A 16,820-nucleotide genomic window follows, 5' to 3' on the forward strand; every position below is an offset into this window, starting at 1 on the left:
AACTATGTGAACTATGTGATCTAGTGTGAACTATGTGAACTATGTGAACCATGTGATCTATGTGAACTACTGTGAACGATGTGAACTATGTGAACTAGTGTGAACGATGTGAACTATGTGAACTATGTGCTCTAGTGTGAACTAGTGTGAACTATGTGAACTATGTGAACTATGTTAACTAGTGTGAACTATGTGAACTATGTGAACTATGTGAACTATGTGACCTATGTGAACTATGTGATCTAGTGTGAACTATGTGAACTATGTTAACTATGTGAACTATGTTAACTATGTGATCTAGTGTGAACTATGTGAACTATGTGAACTAGTGTGAACTATGTGAACTATGTGAACTATGTGAACTATGTGAACTATGTGAACTAGTGTGAACTATGTGAACTAGTGTGAACTATGTGAACTATGTGAACTATGTGAACTATGTGAACTATGTGAACTAGTGTGAACTATGTGAACTATGTGAACTATGTGAACTATGAACTATGTGAACTATGTGAACTAGTGTGAACTATGTGATCTAGTGTGAACTATGTGATCTAGTGTGAACTATGTGAACTAGTGTAAACTATGTGAACTAGTGTGAACTATGTGAACTAGTGTGAACTATGTGAACTAGTGTGAACTATGTGAACTATGTGAACTATGTGAACTAGTGTGAACTATGTGAAGTATGTGAACTATGTGAACTAGTGTGAACTATGTGAACTATGTGCTCTAGTGTGAACTATGTGATATATGTGAACTATGTGAAGTATGTGAACTAGTGTGAACTATGTGATCTATGTGAACTATGTGAAGTATGTGAACTAGTGTGAACTATGTGCTCTAGTGTGAACTATGTGAGCTATGTGAACTAGTGTGAACTATGTAAACTAGTGTGAACTATGTGAACTATGTGAACTATGTGATCTATGTGAACTATGTGAACTAGTGTGAACTATGTGAACTATGTGAACTATGTAAACTATGTGAACTAGTGTGAACTATGTGAACTATGTGAACTATGTGAACTATGTGATCTATGTGAACTATGTGAACTATGTGAACTATGTGATCTATGTGAACTAGTGTGAACTATGTGAACTATGTGAACTATGTGAACTAGTGTGAACTATGTGAACTATGTGAACTATGTGAACTATGTGATCTATGTGAACTATGTGAACTAGTGTGAACTATGTGCTCTAGTGTGAACTATGTGAACTATGTGAACTATGTGCTCTAGTGTGAACTATGTGAACTATGTGAACTATGTGAACTATGTGCTCTAGTGTGAACTATGTGATCTATGTGAACTATGTGAACTAGTGTGAACTATGTGAACTATGTGAACTATGTCAACTAGTGTGAACTATGTGAACTATGTGAACTAGTGTGAACTAGTGTGATATGTCCCATCAGGTACCTCTGTGTGTCTGTGTCTTGTTGTCATAATGTTGTTTAGATATTTTCAACCCCTCACCATGCCCCCCCCCCCCCCCCCCCCCCCCCCCCAACACACTAACCTTCTTTCCTTTCTCTCCAAGGTCTCCCAACGCCCCAGGAAAACATCAGAACCCTGTGGACACACACACACACACGCACGCACACACACACACACACACACACACACACACACACACACACACACACACACACACACACACACACACACACACACACACACACACACACACACACACACACACACACACACACACACACACACACACACACACACACACACACACACACACACACACACACACACACACACACACACACACACACACACACACACACACACACACACACACACACACACACACACAGAATGCATTCGTGATGATAATTGGTAACATTTGGTACAACGTTGGTAAGTTGTTTACATCCACGTTCATTTTTTGTTATGTTGTTGTCGTGTTTTTTCACCTTTGGCCCCTGACGTCCCGGATACCCTGGTAAACCTGGAACACCCAGTTTACCCTGAGAGAGAGAGAGAGAGAGAGAGAGAGAGAGAGAGAGAGAGAGAGAGAGAGAGAGAGAGAGAGAGAGAGAGAGAGAGAGAGAGAGGAGAGAGAGAGATAAAGAGAGAGAGATAGAGAGAGATGGAGGGAGGGAGGGGGAGATAAAGAGAGAGATAAAGAGGGAGAGATAGAGAGAGGATGGAGGGAGGGAGGGGGGGAGAGAGAGAGTGAGATAGAGTAAGAGAGAAAGCGATAGAGAGAAAGAGAAATAGAGAGATAGATAAAGAGATAAAGAGAGAGAGAAAAAGACATACACACAAAGTTTGGTAACAACTTTTTTTTGTTTTGTAAGTACTTGTATTGGTGTGTGTTTCCCTCATCAGACGTGCTGACTGGACTGTGTACCTTCTCTCCAGCGGTGCCTAAGGTGCCAGACTCTCCCAGGGGCCCCGTCTGGCCCCTTGGGCCCCTCTGGGTCCATCCTCTCCACGGGTACCAGTACCCCCGTTGTCCCCTGTGTCACCCTTCACCCCCATCTCCCCCTTGGACCCTGGGAAACCGTCCTCACCCTGAAGAGAGAGGTTGGGAGAGAGAGGTAGGCAGAGGGGAGAGATAGAGAGAGAGAGAGATAGAGAGAGAGAGAGAGAGAGAGGAGAGAGAGAGAGAGAGAGAGAGAGAGAGTGAGAGAGAGAGAGAGAGAGAGAGAGAGAGAGAGAGAGAGAGAGAGAGAGAGGCGGGGGTGGAGAGTGATACAGAGTTAGATGTATACACAGAGGTGGATGGATGGATGGATGGAATGGATGGATGGATGGATGGATGGATGGATGGATGGATGGATGGATGGATGGATGGATGGATGGATGGATGGATGGATGGATGGATGGATGGATGGATGATGGATGGATGGATGGATGGATGGATGGATGGATGGATGGATGGATGGATGGATGGATGGATGGATGATGGATGGATGGATGGATGGATGGATGGATAGATAGATAGATAGATAGATAGATAGATAGATAGATAGATAGATAGATAGATACAACAAGGTCTCTCTCACCTTCTCCCCTTTGCCTCCCTTCAGCCCTCTGATGCCATCGGCCCCCTGGCACACAGGAACACAGACACAATGAGACATTACTATTCTGGATACTAACTAGATCATATCCTGGATATGGTGTGGGACGAGGAAACTATAGAAGAAAGGGTCATCACATCACTGTGTAGCGCGTGAACGCACATTGGTGCCAACATGTGGAAACGTTCAGTTTGGCTAACATTTAGTTGAATGGGATCAGCCATCTCCTCATTTATGACGAGCATTTTAATCCAGGCTTCAATAGAACTGGCACCAAAGTCTGGCACCAAGCAGAGCATAGAACGCTGGTATTCTGACGTGATGACCCTTCCTTCTTTTATAGTTTCCTTGGTGTTGGACAGGATGTGGTGTTTGTATGCATTTGTCATATCCTGATTGATTACCTATATGTCTGTACACAGTACAAAACCTGATTGATTACTAGGCATTAAATGTGGCATTAAAATGTGATATCGGAAAATATCGGTATCGGTTTTCAATTTTTTCTATAACCTTTATTTATCCAGGCAAGCAAGTAAGAACAAATTCTGATTTTATTTATTGTCAAAAGTATGCATAATGTTGTGTTAATTCCACAACAAGAGATATGTAATGTTAATTACCTGAAATTATTCCGTTTTTTGGGGGGGGAAACCCTGCATTAGGCCTGCCACGATAAAAAAATTTGCTGGGCGATAATTGCCCCCGAAAATATCGCGATAAGCGATATTATTGTGACCGGTTAGAGAATTTTTTTTGAGAAATTTATTTCCCAAAACTTTTATTTTGAAGCCCACCGCTCCGTCTTTTCCGGTGTTTTAGACTTTTATTTTGAAGCCCACCGACCGGACCGGAAGTATTGTTGTTATTATCCTAGCTTGCTGATGCTGCTGGTGGACTGGGGCCAGCTAACGTTAGCGTGCTGATGCTACTACTACTTCGACATGCTGCTAATGGGCTGGGGCCAGCTAACGTTAGCTTGCTGATGCTGCTGGTAGATCGACATGCTGCTAGTGGACTGGGGCCAGCTAACGTTAGCTTGCTGATGCTACTAGTAGATCGACATGAGCTAATGATAAAACAAATGTTGAGATTGTTGGTGAACAACTAACTTTAAGTTAGTTTTAACGTTAGCTACTAACGTTAAAACGCTAACGTTACACTACAAATAACGCTACTTGGTTAAAAGGAGCAACACTATTGAGAAATGTAGTTAAGCTATGTGGTGTTGCCCCACGGAGCTCCTGTGCTGTGCTCTCTGCTCTGTAGTAAAGCCAGCGGCCCGCCTCCCAACACGGACAGTGACTGACAAGGGGCACTGGTTCCGCCTCATTAAAACAAACGCGCAAATAGCAATTAATCGCGCCCGTCAAAATCATTGCATTAATTTTAATTATCGCGGCAATTAATCGATTTATTGCTTATCGCGGCAGGCCTACCCTGCATATATCGGTATCGGTTGATATCGGTATCGGCAATTAAGAGTTGGACAATATCGGTATATCGGTATCGGTAAAAAAGCCAATATCGATCATCCCTATTACCTATATGTCTGTACACAGTACAAAACCTGATTGATTACCTATATGTCTGTACACAGTACAAAACCTGATTGATGACCTATATGTCTGTACACAGTACAAAACCGTAAATGGGATTGTATTAGTATTTATTTATTTATTAGTCCCCAGGCTCACAGTAACGCATTCAAATATCATTATTTTTGGGAGCAATATCGACGGTTTCACTGGAATTCTGTTGCTAGGAAACATATTTCCTGTAAATTATTGCGTTAGCAAACATTGCAACAGGAAATAAACTATGAACTAAACGAAGTCTGTAGTGAGCTAGTTCTACCTTCTAATTGGGTCCCTTTTCTTAAAAGGGCCCCAGTTTATTTCAGTGTTTGCTAATACAATAGCTGACAGGAAATACATGTGGGCCAAAGCTGTTCCCCTGGCAACGGGATGGAAAAGATCTGAAAAGGTCTACAAACAGTTCTACAACTCAGCACCTACAAGACGGACGTGCGCATGTCTACCAGAGGACTCACGAGGTGTTGACGTGCCTCAGCCATCGTGTTTCTCATATTCAGGATATGAGCTCATGGGTTTTGGGGTCAGGAGGTAATGTTACGTTGTAAATAATCCCAGCAGTTTGGGATTTGATCTGTGGTGTAAATTAACTCTGTACAGGAGGTTTTCAGCCGATCCTTTTCATGAATACCTACTCATCTGTGTCTGGCAACAGGAAGTTGGATGTGTGCTTCATCTCTTGTCTGCTAGGTCTCCTCCTTACCTTAACTCCCCGTCCTCCTGGGTATCCGACAGGACCCTGCACACCAGTAGGGCCCTACGGGTCAACAAGTCAACACACAACCTTTAGTACAGTGACTCACACACTACTGTAGGTCTCTCATCAGCAGCAGTGACAGGAACAAACACACACACACACATTCACGCACACACACACATTCACGCATGCGCACACACACGCGCACGCGCACACACACACACACACACACACACACACACACATTCACGTGCGGACACACGCACGCACGCACACACACACACACACACACACACACACACACACACACACACACACACACACACACACACACACACACACACACACACACACACACACACACACACACACACACACGCACACACACACACACACACACACACTCAGAGGGGCGGCAGCAAACCTACCGGCACACCTTTCTCCCCAGGAGTTCCTTCTCTTCCAGGGTGACCCTATGGACACAGAGATATAATAATAATAATAATAATAATAATAATAATAATAATAATAATAATAATAATAATAATAATAATAATAATAATAATAATAATAATAATAATAATAATAATAATAATAATAATAATAATAATAATTATTATTATTATTATTATTATTTAATAATAATAATAATAATAATAATAATAATAATAATAATAATAATAATAATAATAATAATAATAATAATAATAATAATAATAATAATAATAATAATAATAATAATAATAATAATAATAATTAATTAAATTTATATAGCGCTTCTCAAGGACCCGAAGTCACTGATAATAGGCAGAGAAACATAGTAAAACAAAGAAACAAAAAAAGGAACATAAGACCACGGGGGAAACAGGGGAAAGCAGCATGAGATACACAGAAACATAAAGCCACAGTAACAAACATCAGAACAGGTTGGAGGGGGGGGTTATGGGTGGGGGGGGGGGGGGGGTTGAAGGCTAGGGAGAACAGGTGGGTTTTGAGGCGGGATTTGAAGGTGGATAGTGTGGGGGAGTCACTGATGGACTGAGGGAGGGAGTTCCAGAGTCGAGGTGCAGTGCGTGAGAAGATACGTGTAGGTTAGTGTGTGTGTGTGTGTGTGTGTGTGTGTGTGTGTGTGTGTGTGTGTGTGTGTGTGTGTGTGTGTGTGTGTGTGTGTGTGTGTGTGTGTGTGTGTGTGTGTGTGTGTGTGTGTGTGTCAGTGGAGGTTATTGCATGACAACTAGTGAGGCTAGTGCTTCACTAGTAATATACAGAAAGAAGAAAAAAAAATTATTAATATATATATATATTTTTTTATTATTATTATAATTTTTTTTATTAGAAATGTTTTCCTCTGTGAAAAAAACAATATAGCTCTGAGTTCTCTGATCTGGCCTGATCCCATTACTGCAGTAATGGCCAGATGTCAATCACTCAGTGCAAAAATAGGTGCACAGGTTGGGCTTAAGAATATAATTATCCAATCAAAATAGGGTATTTGAGTTTAAAAAAGGCGGGTAGTGAGGTTCAGCGCACTTGATTGATTGGTTCACGCCGTGCCACATTGTCCTTCAAATCCAATCAGAGATTGGCCCCAGCTAAACTTACGGAAGTGCAGCTGGACTGTTTTGACTGTGTGCAATGTCAGCCTAGAGGCTGACATAGAAAAGAAGAGATTCATTTGCCTAATATAATAATTAATATTTTAAGATCTTTATTCAATTGTTGAACTTCATGAACTTATTGTGCACTGCATCGTTTGATGATATATATATATTTTTTTATCTCAGTTGAAGTAGTTGTAGTTGACGTGAACGTGCCGTCTTGGACTGTGTAAGCTAACTTGTAGCTAGCTACTAGCTTAGCAAGCTAGTAGTTTAGTAAGCTCCTGTCCTGTCTTTCTCAATTTTTGTTCCCAAAGTCATCGAAACGTTCGCCCAGAGGAAGAACCGCTGTGCTGCCTTCCTCTTCATGTGAGCAGCACACAGCTTTGGTGAGTGAGTGCTACTGCTTTCTGCGGACCTTTCGAGACAATCTTAATTGGCAACTTGGTCCATATATGGGCTTATGCGAGTGCGTGACGCGAGGGATTCCCCTCTGCAGTCTGCAAGCATCCAGTTTACTGAGACCAGACTTACGACGGAGGAGACCAGTGCGTGTGAGTAACGAGCAATTTGTTTTGGTCCGCTGTGGCCTGTGTGTGTGTGTGTGCACGCGCGTGTATGTGTCGTTCATTTCCTATAGTGCTGAGTGATGTGCATGTGAGATTGATCTGGTGATGCGTTCTGTACATCCAGGCGAAATGACAATGGGTCCGTTTCACGAGCCTGGTGTGACGAAAACATGCAAGGGATAAACGTGCAAGCTACGGATCAGATCTGCTGTTATCTCCGCTGCTCTGCATGAGAATACGGCTTGGTCCAAATTTGAAAAGGGGAAAACAATCCCAAACGGTTTAGATTTAAAACGAATAATAACAATAAATAAGATGCGACCATCACTGCAGTGCCAGTGTGAATCCCTGGACTTGTGGGTTGCTTTGTTGAGTTACTTTAGTTAGTATGGGTGGTCAGTGTGTGTGTGTGTGTGTGTGTGTGTGTGTGTGTGTGTGTGTGTGTGTGTGTGTGTGTGTGTGTGTGTGTGTGTGTGTGTGTGTGTGTGTGTGTGTGTGTGTGTGTGTGTGTGTGTGTGTGTGTGTGTGTGTGTGTGTGATAAGACTGGGGGTGACTCCAGACCTATAATCATAAGTGATTGTATGTCAAGCATGCAGTTATGACTTTTGAAGAGAAAAGGATTATTATTGCAAGAGGATTTTATGACAAAGTCATCGCAGAATTCACAAAGAATGATCGGAGGATGGACTTCATGTACAAATAAGGTAGGAAGTGTGCATATTTTGAGCATTATTTTGTATATTTGTGTATTGCATTGTAAATAGCTGCTGCGATTTGTTGGCCCGCTGTGGCCGTTGTGTTTATTATGTGTGTGTGTGTGTGTGTGTGTGTGTGTGTGTGTGTGTGTGTGTGTGTGTGTGTGTGTGTGTGTGTGTGTGTGTGTGTGTGTGTGTGTGTGTGTGTGTGTGTGTGTGTGTGTGTGTGTGTGTGTGTGTGTGTGTGTGTGTGTGTGTGCTGTAGTAATCAATGCTATTGGGTCTGTGCTAAGCTAAATGACACAGTGAGTGCAGAGGTTTTCTAGCATCAGATGTTGTTTGTAGGCCTGTTTGAAGTGTGAGATGGAGGTTATTGCTCTGATGTGGAATGGGATCTCGTTCCAGATTTTGCTGTTTGTGTGGAAGAATGATCTTAGTCCATAATTATTTGTGTAAGCCGGTACTGGAATGAGTGCATGTGGGATTGATGTGGTGATACTTCTTGACTTGTAGCCTATTGTGTCTTGAGAAATGGTCTGATCTTGCTGTAAACAAATAGTTTTTGATTTGCCTTCTTGACTAAGCTATTGTTGTGATGTGTGTAAGTGAGGTGTGTCAAGAGTTACTCCAAGGTATTTATTACTAGTGCCTGTTGTCTTTAACTGTAGTGTATGTCTACTGTCTTCATAACCACACTGTGTCTGTACTTCTTTATAAAAAAATTTTTTATCTCTCCCGTCCTCCCCAATTTTTTAACTCACCAGCCACTACTGACACTCACATTGGGGGATGTTTTATAAATATAATATAATATAATAATTTGTGCTTCACCAAAAAATGTGGTCAGCAGCCGCCACTGGTGTGTGTGTGTGTGTGTGTGTGTGTGTGTGTGTGTGTGTGTGTGTGTGTGTGTGTGTGTGTGTGTGTGTGTGTGTGTGTGTGTGTGTGTGTGTGTGTGTGTGTGTGTGTGTGTGTGTGTCTCTCACCAGGGGTCCATCGTTTCCAGCTAAGCCCTGCAGCCCTTTCTTCCCTTGTGGTCCCTGAAAGAAACAGATGAATTAGCATTGAAGCAAATAACTCCCAATACTGGATCAATAACTTTACCATGTAAGCTGACACCTCTGATACTGGATCAATAACTTTACCATGTAAGCTAACACCTCTGATACTCGATCAATAACTTTACCATGTAAGCTAACACCTCTGATATTTGATCAATAACTTTACCATGTAAAGCTTACACCCCTGATACTAGATCAATACCTTTACCAGGATGGAGCGGTCTCTTACCTTCTCTCCTGGTAAGCCTACTAGCCCCTGAGGACCTGGGAAGCCCTAGAGGAGAGAGAGAGAGAAAGAGAGAGAGAGACAGAGAGAGAGAGAGAGAACATTAGCGTGTGTGTGTGTGTGTGTGTGTGTGTGTGTGTGTGTGTGTGTGTGTGTGTGTGTGTGTGTGTGTGTGTGTGTGTGTGTGTGTGTGTGTGTGTGTGTGTGTGTGTGTGTGTGTGTGTGTGTGTGTGTGCACGTGCCTGCGTGTGCGCATGCATGGAGTTTTGTGTGTAGAAAGGTGTGTTTGTTATGTATGTTTGCCTGTGTGTGGGTATAATAAGTGTGTGTAGGTGTCAGTGTGTTTAGGTTTGTGTATCTAGACGCACCTGGAATCCAATGTTTCCTTGCTGCCCGGACGCCCCTACGTCTCCTGGAACTCCCTGTTACAAACAGGAAGTGATGTCACGGGGAGTGTGCACGTGTATGCATTCACACTGATAATGTGGAATAATGGAATTTTCATCATAACTGCCACTGGAATGTTCATCCAAATGATGCCATGGTAACACGGCGACCTGCTGCGTCTAGATCCCATAGCTGGGAAGGACGTTTATACATTTGGAGGGCTATGGTAAGGGTTAGGTTTATAACGTTTTAGGTGGCAATCATGATGAAGCCAAACAGAACTACAAACGCTCCTAATGCAAGATAATGGCAGGATAACCTTCCACGGGCCCTCTTGGGTCATGCGGAACTAACTATCTACTAACCATAGCAAACCACAACGATCTATTAATCATAACTAACCATAACCGTCTACTAACCATGTTTCCCTTAGAGCCTTGAACTCCGTCGACTCCTCGGATACCCTGTGAGAAGAGAGAACATTATGGTTGGTTCAGAAAACACAAATGCGTTCCCTCATATGGGGTTCTTCTGTTCCCTAGCTGTGGTCATCAAGTTCAAGTTTCAAGTTTCTTTATTAGTTGTCATAGTAAAATACAGAATACTTTTCCATGAAATGCTTGTTTCTGTATGTATCATCCCTCTGTCTGTAACTATATGTTTCTGTGGACATCATCCCTCTGTCTGTAACAATATGTTTCTGTGGACATCACAAATTTGCATGAGCTGGTCTCACTGGTTTTAATTTTAATTTTATTTATCCTTTATTTATCCAGGAATGTCCCTTTGAGATACAAGATCTCTTCTTCCAGGGAGTCCTGACCAACACGGCACACAACAAGTTTCAACATAAAAACAGGGCATATAGAATGATTGCTTTTAAAACACTTCTAAGTGATATGGAATCCAGCACATCTGGCTGCAGATGTTTTGAATGACTATGAATGGTTCTGTGAATTGTCCTTGTTTTTTGTTTTAATTGCCTTATTTATCAAATACATTTTTGTGAGGGCGGCTAAGTGGCGCAGTGGGCAAGGCGCTCGCCACTAACGCAGGATATGCTGGGTTCGAGCCCAGCTCTCTGCGTTGCTACCAGCTTGGCTGGTCGTTCATACTAACACAATTGGCAGTGTTAGGGGTGGGAAAGCTGGTGGGTGGGGATTGGACGTTGTAGACAGCGACTCCTACAGGTTGGTTGGTGCGCCTGTACAGCAGAATCAGGAAGTGACGGGGGCGGCGTGAGCCTCCCACGCGTTACTTCTCGCCACTGAGAGATCGCGCTGTACAGGTGAAAAGATGCGACAGCTGCCTCCTCGTGTACCGGAGGGGACACGTGATGCAAGGCTTGGTCCTCACTGCAGCCGACCAGTGGGAGGCATAGTCTAGCAACGTTCGAGACAGGGGAGGGGAGGATTGAAGGGAGAATTGGCGAGGCGAGAATTGGCGAGGCGAAAGAAATTGTAACTGTGCTGCTGCCTATCTTGGTCAGGACGTTCTTGTAAAAGAGATTTTTTTGAGAGATTTTTTATCTCAATGAGACTTTTCTGGTTAAATAAAGGTTCAATCAAATCAAATAAATCATCCCTCTGTCTGTAACAATCTGTTTCCCCATCTGAGTAAAGCGAAATTTTAAAAAGGAGACTTGACTTAGTCTGCTATCTTTTTAGAAAAGAAAAATACTCAAGATTCACCTACATGTTACTCTGTATGCAGGCTACTGTATGTATTCCAGTCCGTCGCTGCTCTGAACCTGTGGCGTCTCTGAAATGCATGTTCCATTGTAGGATCCGTAAAATACTGCTCCTACACCACTTCCTCACCGCCAGCAAGTGTAAACGTGTAAGTTCACCGTGCTACATTTATTGTCCAACTTGTTTCAATTATAGGGTTTCTTCTGCCATGTCATGGATAAAACACTGCTACCCACCACACACTTCCCGCCCATCAACAAGCGCAGCGTGTAATCTTCAGCGTGATTCATAAGCAGGTAAGCTAACAGTGTTACAAGTACTAACAGGAGTGAGGCATGACAGAAACCACTTCAGGTGTTCTGCGGTGGTGTATCGTATCCGGCGTGACACACTGAGCCTATAGTCTCTCGCCTGACAAGGGTTGCATAATGTCCTGTTAACAAAATGCAGCGTTAGCATAATGTCATGTTAACTATCTTATTCTTAGGACTATTCTATTCTTATTCTTAGGCAATTTGTTTTGTTATTCTTATTCGTGATTTTGTTCTGTCTAAATGTCTAAATGTTTACTGTGAGCGATTTGTAGTGTCAAATTTATATCCTATTCTATTCCATAACAAATGCAGCGTTAGCATAACATCATGGTATGACACGGTTTCTGCGTTAGCTAACGGCAACGCGGGAGCCATGTTTCGACGAGGAAGACTTGCTTTTTCGAGTTCAGTGAGGTTACTTTTAAAATGTAATCTGCTAAAGGTGACTGATCGCAAGCTTAAAATTGTGATCGGTACTGTAATCATACTGATGTCTAAGATTGTAGTAATCTTGCCCCAGAACCATGAAATCTGGTTCAACAGGAATGAGGAAGAGGAAGAAGATGAGAAGGTTAGTTGGAGGGGAAAGGTGAAAGGTCATACTCACAGGTTGACCTGTTGGGCCAGCGTTACCTCTGGGCCCGTTCATACCTCTAGTACCCTGAGGGAAACAGAAGAAAAACGTGTCAGACGTGAACAGGAAACAAACACCATTACTTTTGTGGGCAGATTGACCTGGTTTCCCCGATGTAACTGACAGGGGGCGCTCCTTCCCCCTTGTAACTGACAGGGGGCGCTCCTTCCCCCTTGTAACTGACAGGGGGCGCTCCTTCCCCCTTGTAACTGACAGGGGGCGCTCCTTCCCCCTTGTAACTGACAGGGGGCGCTCCTTCCCCCTTGTAACTGACAGGGGGCGCTCCTTCCCCCTTGTAACTGACAGGGGGCGCTCCTTCCCCCTTGTAACTGACAGGGGGCGCTCCTTCCCCCTTGTAACTGACAGGGGGCGCTCCTTCCCCCTTGTAACTGACAGGGGGCGCTCCTTCCCCCTTTTGGCTGACTACCCTGCAAAGGTTGATTTTGTCTGCAAAAAAAAAAGTGACACGTAATTTCCTCTCTGTTCACACCTCCCCGCCCCTCCTCTCTCCCTTCCTCTTCCCTCACCTCACCTTTTGTCTCACCTCAGCTTTTGTCTCACCTCATCTTTTGTCTCACCTTTATCGTTTGTCTCACCTCATCTTTTGTCTCACCTCACCTTTTGTCTCACCTTATCTTTTGTCTCACCTCATCTTTTGTCTCACCTCACCTTTTGTCTCACCTCATCGTTTGTCTCACCTTATCTTTTGTCTCACCTCATCTTTTGTCTCACCTCATCTTTTGTCTCACCTTATCTTTTGTCTCACCTTATCTTTTGTCTCACCTCATCTTTTGTCTCACCTTATCTTTTGTCGCACCTTATCTTTTGTCTCACCTCATCGTTTGTCTCACCTCATCTTTTGTCTCACCTTATCTTTTGTCTCACCTTATCTTTTGTCTCACCTTATCTTTTGTCTCACCTCAGCTTTTGTCTCACCTTATCTTTTGTCTCACCTCATCTTTTGTCTCACCTCATCTTTTGTCTCACCTCATCTTTTGTCTCACCTCATCTTTTGTCTCACCTCATCTTTTGTCTCACCTTATCTTTTGTCTCACCTCATCTTTTGTCTCACCTCATCTTTTGTCTCACCTCATCTTTTGTCTCACCTCATCTTTTGTCTCACCTCATCTTTTGTCTCACCTCATCTTTTGTCTTCCTCAACTTTTATCTTCCTCAACTTTTATCTTCCTAATTTTTTGTCTTCCTCACCTTTTGTCTTCTCTTGGTGTAGTGCAGGGTACGAAATGTATTTTATGTCTAGTTTTATTGTGTTTTTATTATGTTTGTTTTTATTGTGTTTTGTTTTTATTGGTATTGTGTTTTTTTATTGTGTTTTACTGTGTTTTTATGTTTTCCATCGAGGACCACTTTGTTATATACCTGTTGCCTTCCTCACCTGTTCTCTTCCTCACCTGTTCTCTTCCTCACCTGTTCTCTTCCTCACCTGTTGCCTTCCTCACCTGTTCTCTTCCTCACCTGTTGCCTTCCTCACCTGTTCTCTTCCTCACCTGTTCTCTTCCTCACCTGTTGCCTTCCTCACCTGTTCTCTTCCTCACCTGTTGCCTTCCTCACCTGTTCTCTTCCTCACCTGTTCTCTTCCTCACCTGTTGCCTTCCTCACCTGTTCTCTTCCTCACCTGTTGTCTTCCTCACCTGTTGTCTTCCTCACCTGTTCTCTTCCTCACCTGTTGTCTTCCTCACCTGTTGTCTTCCTCACCTGTTCTCTTCCTCACCTGTTGCCTTCCTCACCTGTTCTCTTCCTCACCTGTTCTCTTCCTCACCTGTTGCCTTCCTCACCTGTTCTCTTCCTCACCTGTTCTCTTCCTCACCTGTTGTCTTCCTCACCTGTTCTCTTCCTCACCTGTTCCCTTCCTCACCTGTTCTCTTCATCACCTGTTCTCTTCCTCACCTGTTGCCTTCCTCACCTGTTCTCTTCCTCACCTGTTGCCTTCATCACCTGTTCTCTTCCTCACCTGTTGCCTTCCTCACCTGTTCTCTTCCTCACCTGTTGCCTTCCTCACCTGTTGTCTTCCTCACCTGTTCTCTTCCTCACCTGTTGCCTTCCTCACCTGTTGTCTTCCTCACCTCCTCCTAAACCTGAATTTGTATTTGATTGTCAACGCTTTAACAATAAATGTGTATCAACTATGAAGATCTGACCACGCGCATCATTGACCTCTGCGGTTCCATCACATCCCCCCATACACTCGGCGAGGGGCACGACCATGAGACGGTAATAGCTAGCATGCTAGCTAGTTAGCTGTAGGCTACATAGTTTCCTTGCTTTGGGTAGATATTCAACTGCTCTCTCTTTACCTGACCAGTATCTCTTCCTCCCTCATCCTGATATCTAGCTAGTACCTCTACCTCTGTCATCCTGATATCTATAGTGAATACCACGACCACAACACCAGAGGGAGCTCCACAAATCATGTTAAACCCAGATTCGGCACAAACAAGGGACTAAAGACGTTTCGCAAAATTATGCCACATCAATGTGGAACGCCCTACCCACAGCTGTAAAGGAATGTGAATCACTACCCACCTTCAAAACCACTCTCAAAGAGCACCTACGGGAGACTGCAATTCGAAACTGGCCCCTGTAAATGTCCAAACCCAACCCCCTCCAATGTACAGTTCCCCCCCCCCACCCCGCCTACCCAACCACCTCCAATGTACAGTTTCCCCCCCCCCATCCCACCTACCCAACCCCCCCCCACCTACCCAACCACCTCCAATGTACAGTTTCCCCCCCCCCATCCCATCCCACCTACCCAACCCCCCCCCCCCCCCCCACCCCACCTACCCAACCTCCTCCAATGTACAGTTTCTTCCCCCTCAAATGTATATACTCTCTTTTTAGACTATTTTTGTACTCATAAACAGTACTGTATATGTGTAGATCTGGTATGTCATAAATGTCTAGATGTAACAGTACTGTCTATCTGTATGTCATGTCTAATATATGTTATGATCAATTGAAAATGGGGGACCCTGATGTAAACAAGACGAAAGTCTTTCTCTGGTCTGCATCCCCTTAACAATTGTGTGTATTGAGCCGTACTGTATTGTACCCATTCTTCAATCTGTTAATACAATTTTCAATCAATCAATCAATCAACCACTGGAGCGCCCCCTGTTGAATACTCTGTGAAAGCTAGGGAAATAATGGTTGCTCTGGCCAAGAAATCTGATTGTTCCAGGTGTTCCAGTCTTTCTGATTCATTCATGTAAAGCTGTTTGATGACAAATAGACAGGTTTTTGTGTGTGTGTGTGTGTGTGTGTGTGTGTGTGTGTGTGTGTGTGACTTCCTTTTTCTTTTCCCTCTTGTTTTGTGAAGAACCTTTCAGACAGAACTCTTGAAGTAGCAGTAGCTGCTGGATAGAAGCCATCGTACCCTGAAGGACATTCTTTACTGTGAATATAATTATGTTTTATTGTGGTGAGGTATGACGTGAATGTGTTGAGTGACAGTTAACACCTCCTTCAGTGTCGTTGTTATTATCACCCGTGAATGCACAAAAAGGTCAACGCGGGTTTGTGTTTGCGCTGCGCGCGTGTGTTGTGTGCGTCTGTGTGTTGTGTGTGTTGTGTGTGTAGTACTCACAGAATCACCTGGTTGTCCTCTCGGTCCTGATGGCCCCTCTGACCCCTGAGACAGAACCACACGGTCATCAGTCATACATAATCACATACATAAACACAACACACAAGCACTCTCGCTCAGTCTATTTGACCTCTGACCTTTTCTCCTGGTATTCCAAGTGGACCGTGAGGGCCTGACTTCCCTCGCTCCCCCTAAACACAAAGAGTGTTTCAATTCAATCAAACAAATAATAATAATATAATAACAATAATATCTAGATGTATTGGAAACCTGATCAACACATGGGAAATACATGTTGTTGTACATAATATTACTCAATCAATCAATCAACTTACCTTGTGTCCTTTGTTACCAGAGAAACCTGGTAGGCCTTCAAAGCCCCTGTCACCCTGAGAGAGAGAGAGAGAGAGAGAGAGAGAGAGAGATAAAGAGAGAGAGAGAGAGAGAGAGAGAGAGAGAGAGAGAGAGAGAGAGAGAGAGAGAGAGAGAGAGAGAGAGAGGGGAAGAGAGAGATATAAAGAGAGAGAGGGAGAGACAAGAGAGTGATAGAGAGAGACAAGAAGATGATAGAGAGAGAGACAAGAGAGTGAGAGAGAGACAAGAAGGTGATAGAGAGAGAGAGAGAGACAAGAGAGTGAGAGAGAGATAGAGACAAGAAGGTGATAGAGAGAGAGACAAGAGAGTGAGAGAGAGACAATAA

General features: G+C 43.4%; 1 protein-coding gene across 1 annotated transcript in view; it reads right to left on the reverse strand.

Moving 5' to 3' along the window:
* LOC311232628 (uncharacterized protein) overlaps window positions 1–16,820 on the reverse strand; it is a gene marked incomplete at its 3' end in the record, with an annotated part of 41,193 nt that overhangs the window by 17,841 nt on the left and 6,532 nt on the right. The window contains 15 exon segments of the mRNA XM_084319488.1: window positions 1,524–1,562; window positions 1,930–1,983; window positions 2,370–2,426; window positions 2,429–2,533; window positions 3,028–3,072; window positions 5,344–5,397; window positions 5,766–5,810; window positions 9,187–9,240; window positions 9,491–9,535; window positions 9,856–9,909; window positions 10,294–10,338; window positions 12,487–12,540; window positions 16,121–16,165; window positions 16,258–16,311; window positions 16,456–16,509. Of these exon segments, the coding sequence (XP_084175614.1) occupies window positions 1,524–1,562; window positions 1,930–1,983; window positions 2,370–2,426; window positions 2,429–2,533; window positions 3,028–3,072; window positions 5,344–5,397; window positions 5,766–5,810; window positions 9,187–9,240; window positions 9,491–9,535; window positions 9,856–9,909; window positions 10,294–10,338; window positions 12,487–12,540; window positions 16,121–16,165; window positions 16,258–16,311; window positions 16,456–16,509 (804 nt within the window).

Source organism: Notolepis coatsorum (genome assembly GCF_963971535.1).
Source record: "Notolepis coatsorum genome assembly, chromosome: 7".
In the NCBI taxonomy this organism is placed as follows: Eukaryota; Metazoa; Chordata; class Actinopteri; order Aulopiformes; family Paralepididae; genus Notolepis; species Notolepis coatsorum.